This window comes from Haliotis asinina, chromosome 15 (assembly GCF_037392515.1).
Source record: "Haliotis asinina isolate JCU_RB_2024 chromosome 15, JCU_Hal_asi_v2, whole genome shotgun sequence".
Classification (NCBI taxonomy): Eukaryota; Metazoa; Mollusca; class Gastropoda; order Lepetellida; family Haliotidae; genus Haliotis; species Haliotis asinina.
In genome coordinates, this window is record NC_090294.1 from 48395582 (window position 1) to 48400951 (window position 5370).

At 40.8% G+C, this 5370-nt stretch overlaps 1 protein-coding gene across 1 annotated transcript; it reads right to left on the reverse strand.

The window, feature by feature from the left end:
- Positions 1–3795: 3795 nt before the first annotated feature.
- Positions 3796–5120, reverse strand: LOC137265913 (uncharacterized). Its single transcript, XM_067801389.1, has one exon. The coding sequence runs from the start codon at positions 5037–5039 to the stop codon at positions 3834–3836; it is 1206 nt and encodes a 401-aa protein (XP_067657490.1). The 5' UTR covers positions 5040–5120; the 3' UTR covers positions 3796–3833.
- Positions 5121–5370: the final 250 nt, after the last annotated feature.

Genomic DNA, 5370 nt, shown 5'->3' on the forward strand with positions numbered 1-5370 from the left:
AAATTAATAGTTTTCTTTTCTTCTTGTTTTTGATATTGCTGAAATTTAGGTATATAATTAGAAGAGGAAGAATGTTTAGCAAGAGTTTCGCCCAGTTTATTCGCAATATCTGATTTATCAGTAAGTAATTGATCTCCATGTTTAAGATGATGGACCGTAGATTTAGTACCTTTACCTTTTATTTTCTGGACCATGTTCCACACCTTGGACATGGGTGTCCGAGAATTTATTTTGGATACATAATGTTGCCAAGATTGGCGTTTGTTCTGTTCAAAAGTACGCCGTGCTTTAGCATTTAAAATCTTAAATTTATTGAAATTATGGACCATAGGATGGCAACGGAAATAATGTTCTGCTTTTTTCCTTGCCTTCCTAGCTTGTTTGCAGTCATCGTTGAACCATGGTTTTCTTATGTGTGGAACTACAGAGGACTTTGGTATACACTCATCAGCTATGGAATTCAGTTCATCAGAAAAGCATTTAATAGCATCAGGAACGTCAATAAAACGTTCAGGTTTAAGTTTTTCAGCACACAGTGTTTCATACAAAGCCCAGTTGGCCTTTTTAAAATTTCGTCTTGATGACGGAGGAACATCGGATGGAGTTACAGCTTTTAATATAGTAGGAAAATGGTCACTTCCACACAGGTCATTGTGGACTGACCATTCGAATTCATTTAATAGTTCGGAATTTGTCAATGACAAGTCGAGAACAGAATAAGTCCCTGTACCAGGGTGTAAGTATGTGTTGGAACCATCATTATAAATACATAAGTCATTGTCAGAACAAAAGTCCTCCAACAATTTACCTCTAGTGTTTGTATTTACACTACCCCAGAGTGGGTTGTGCCCATTTAAATGTCCCATTATAATACAGGGCTTCGGGAGCTGATCATATAGAGCTTGAAGATCAGTTTTGGCAAAAGCTGAAGATGGTGAAATATAGAGAGAGCATAGCGTAAACGCTACATGTAAAGTAATTCTCACTGCAACAGCCTGCATATTAGTATTAAGTGAAACAGGGCTTTGAATAACGTTTTGTTTCACTAGAATGGATGATCCGCCAGTGGCCCTATCACCCGGAGGTGAAAAACAATGATATGCATTAAAATGACGAAGGTTAAATGTATCTGTTTGTTTTAAATATGTCTCTTGGAGACATATCGCTGAAGGTGTAAAATCCTGGACTAATAGCTGTAATTCATGTAAATTAGTCCTCAGTCCTCTGCAGTTCCACTGTACAATATTATTGGAATAAACTATCTTTTGGGGGGATTTATTGGGGATCTACCCCGCACTCTTTTGGAGGGCGACAAGCTATGTGCCCTAGAATGGACGTTTTCAGAAACGTCCGTGTCTTCAAGAGACCCATATCTATTAAACAACTGAATTTTATTTTGTGACCCTTTAGGAGCTCTGCCACTTTGTTGTTTTGAAGCATCAGGCTTAGACTTCGGTTTACCTTTCACAGTTTCTTGATTATCAGCTGTCGATTGAGATTTCGAGTGTGACTGAGATGATGATGATTTGTGATCAGAAGACTACTTTGATGTACTAGGAAGTGATTCCTCAGTCTGAGATGACATAGCAGGGTATAAAAGCTGTGGAGAATCGCAATTTATCCAAGTCAAGGTAGTTTGGCATCCTGTGGATGATTTTGTTATTTTTGAGGTAGACTCCGATGATGTTTTTGCTACTGTAGCGTAACTTTCTGGAAGATCAGACCTTTTAACCATTTTTTTTTGCCTCAGAAAAGGAGATATTTTGAGTAAACTTTATTCTGTTTATCTCCATTTGCTCTTTCCAAATAGGACACTGTTTCGAAGAAGATGAATGGTTGCCTGAACAGTTGGTGCATTTTTTTAAATCACTGTCACAATCTTCTGTTGTGTGTGTTTTCTCACCACAGTGAGCACACACAACAGACAATGTGCAAGTATTCACGCCATGTCCATATTTCTGGCATTTAAAACACCTGAGCGGGTTGGGGATGTAGGTATCAACTTCTATGTTACAATAGCCTGCCTTCACTGATTTTGGAGCATTTGGACATGAAAAAGTAAACAGATAGGTATTAGTTTGAAATGTTTCATTGTTTTTTCGTGTTGAAAATCGCTTCACATATAGCACACCTTGATCTTTCATTTCACATGCTATATCAAGTTCGGACATGTCAGCAAACAATCGATCACGATCTCTGATGATACCTTTACTAGTGTTCAAGGTCTTGTGAGCAGAGACTGTGACCGGAATGCCCACAAAAGATTCAATACTCATCAGATTGGATGCTTGCTGTTTCTTGCTGCACTCAACTAGTAGCGCACCCGAACGTAAGCGCCGAATGTTCTTAACATCCCCAGCAATACCTTGAATGCCTTTAGATACTGCAAAAGGGTTCACCTTTAATGGGGTCTTGTCCGGAGTCTCAATAACAAGGAAACGTGGCCAATACTCAATCGATAGAGACGGTCTGTGGTCAGTATCAACAGGGTCAATATCAAGTGGACGCTTTGTTTTTTTGTGGGGTACTTCATAAGCCATGGTTGGTGTCATATTGTTCATCATCCGAGCTCCCCACCCACCACGGAGTATCACAAGGACAATGCTAAAGCAAGCGGGCCTCCAGCTTGCAGTTCTGACATTTCGGCCAACAAACGATCCCTGATACCTTTGCTGCTGTTCAGTGTTCTGTGTTCAGTAACTGAAACCTGGATTCCAGCAAACGTTTCTGTATTTAGTTAGTGGCTTGTTGTTTCCTGCTGCATTCAATCAGAAAAGATCCTGAACGCAAACGTTTTATATTCTTCACCTCACCTGCAATGCCATATATGCCCTTAGAGATTACAAAAGGGTTTAGTTTAAGTGGTGTCTTGTCTACAGTACTGAGAACCAGGAAACGTGGCCAATTGTCTGTTGAGTTCGATGACCTCTGTTCATTATCATTGTCGAGCTGACAATTAATAATAATAATAATCATTTTAATAATTAATAATTAATAATTCTACCAGATTGGCCCATGAGCCACCGCCTTCTGACACTGGCATCTAGGCAAAAGTTGTTTTTTTTTCAATTTAAAAACAAAACAAAAAAACACATGTATCATAGCATATGTATATATGTATATTTAAATATTGTGTTGAAATTAATACCAAGCCAAACAATGATCGAGCAATGAAATTTAGTGCTCAGGGCTTGGCATGACCAGCCGATTGGTTGAACCGGGCCCATTCAACCACCCGTCTAGGCAAAGTCAGGGCCAAAGTGGTGTATTGAGCAACAGGAACACGGTTGCAAGCTCCTATTGCCCTCAACCACCAGGATCCCTTCCTCCGCCGACACAGGGCCGCAACCCACGGCAAACGGGTTGGTGGACCAAATATCCCCCCGGGTCCACTACGGGGGTGTCGGCGAGCTCTTGGCGTTACCCAGCACCCACCACGAGGAGGTGGCTCGCCACGGGTGCCAGGGGGGCCGCGTGTATTGACGTTAGAATATGTTGACATAAAGCGCATCACTTCACAAACAGTCATTTTACTGGATTCTTAACATGTTGAAACAACTGTTATAAACTATTCTAAATCATATTGCAGATGTGCCAAGAGCAGGTAAGCATAGAACTGCAAAAATTCTTCACGTTTATTTACTGGCACTCCCATGGTTGACATCTTCGTCTGTGTTGTCCGTGTCGGTGTGTTCCAGAGGTCCTGGTCTTCAATGGGGTAGGTACAACGCTTGGCTTCGGATATTGGACGAAGGTAACGACAGAAGTACAGCTCCTTTGCAAGAGTTTATCTGTGTATTATCAGACTTTATGTGTATATAGATGTGAAATAACTACTTCTTTGTGATCACGAGATATATGGATTGCAAATCATCCTTTATTTCTTCGGGGTTGATCTTTGACATTCGTTTTTCAACTCTGTCATAGAAACCATCAACAATCTTCTCTTTTTCCTCTTGTGAGCGACTGTCTGAGAGGCCATTCATGAAAGTGTTGTTACCCCAAGTCCTATGGGTGGCTATGTAAAGTCTGGCAAACTCCTCCCGGTCATCAATCCCTTCCTTGTCTTTCTTATCCTTCCAAGCGGTGTACGCTATGTCAGGGATAATAACAGTTTCAGCTGACAAAAGACAGAGACCTGATTTAGAAACTGCTGACAATTTGTCATCAAATGGCTTTCTCAGCTGATCCATATTGCGAAAGCAAAAGGAAAAATGTGTATTAAAAAATTCCTCTGTTGAGATTTCCCCGGAGTCTCTATATTCCTTCCATATCCCAGTAAGTAAGGTGATCAGCGTGCCTACATTAACCCGTTCAGTGTTGACATCTTTAATCTCACAGAGAGCACAAACAAAAAGAAGTCCGCCTTGTTTCATTTCTCTGCTTCTCAAAAGTAAGAAGGTATCCAGGTCTATCTGAGCTCGTTGATCTAAAGCAATCTTCTCCTCAGCACTACTTTCAGGGTATTTGTAAAGTGAGTTATTATACTTCACTGGAGTCTCCGATAACCAGTGCAAAGAGATCATACACATAATAAAATGCATTGAATTTGAAGGTACACACTGTTTATAGAAGTCTGTTCCAGAAGCAAGAACATAGACGTTGTCCATGTCCGGAAGGTACACTTGAGGATCAGGAATTATTCCCGAAACACGTTTGAAAAGTGAATTGAAATCATTCACTTCAGTGTCTTCATAGATGACCTGGAACTGAGCGTCTGGGCCATGCTGATCTTTCAGATTTGCCACCAACTGCCCAATGAAAGGCATGGAAGCAGACCCATCAGCTGCCCCATAGTCACCTATGCTAAACACTGAATCTTTGGCATTAAATGGAATGGATTTGACCCTGTTCAAAATCCTGTCTCGTAATGGTTCGATTAAGCCAACTGTTTGTTTTCCAAGTGTTCTTCCGTAATTTCCGCTTCCTGGTTTACCATATGGCGCGAATCCCCTGGAGTATCGTACAGGTGCAAATACAGATATTTTGTGTAACCTTAGGTGTGTTCGTATCGCTGAAGTGAATAGACGAATGGACATCGTTGAGGTGGACGTCTTATGACAGATTACCTTTGTAACTGCTTGTTTTCTCAATCCTGAAATATGTTAAACTGATCATTGTTTTGCTGTCACAAGAAGGAACTAAGAAACGTAGCCATGTGCATTTTCACTGAGGAAAAGATATGTCATGTCAAAAGGAGACACACCCCGCACGATTAGAATATTTCCCTCATTCCCCAATCCAATCCAAGACCATATGTCTCTATGCTGTTTTCTCAGGTGAACCTTTCAAGTGTCCTTTTAATGCATTTGTGTGGGGCAGGATACACCCATTTCCTCCTGAAATCTGGTATCATCAATTACCTGAGAG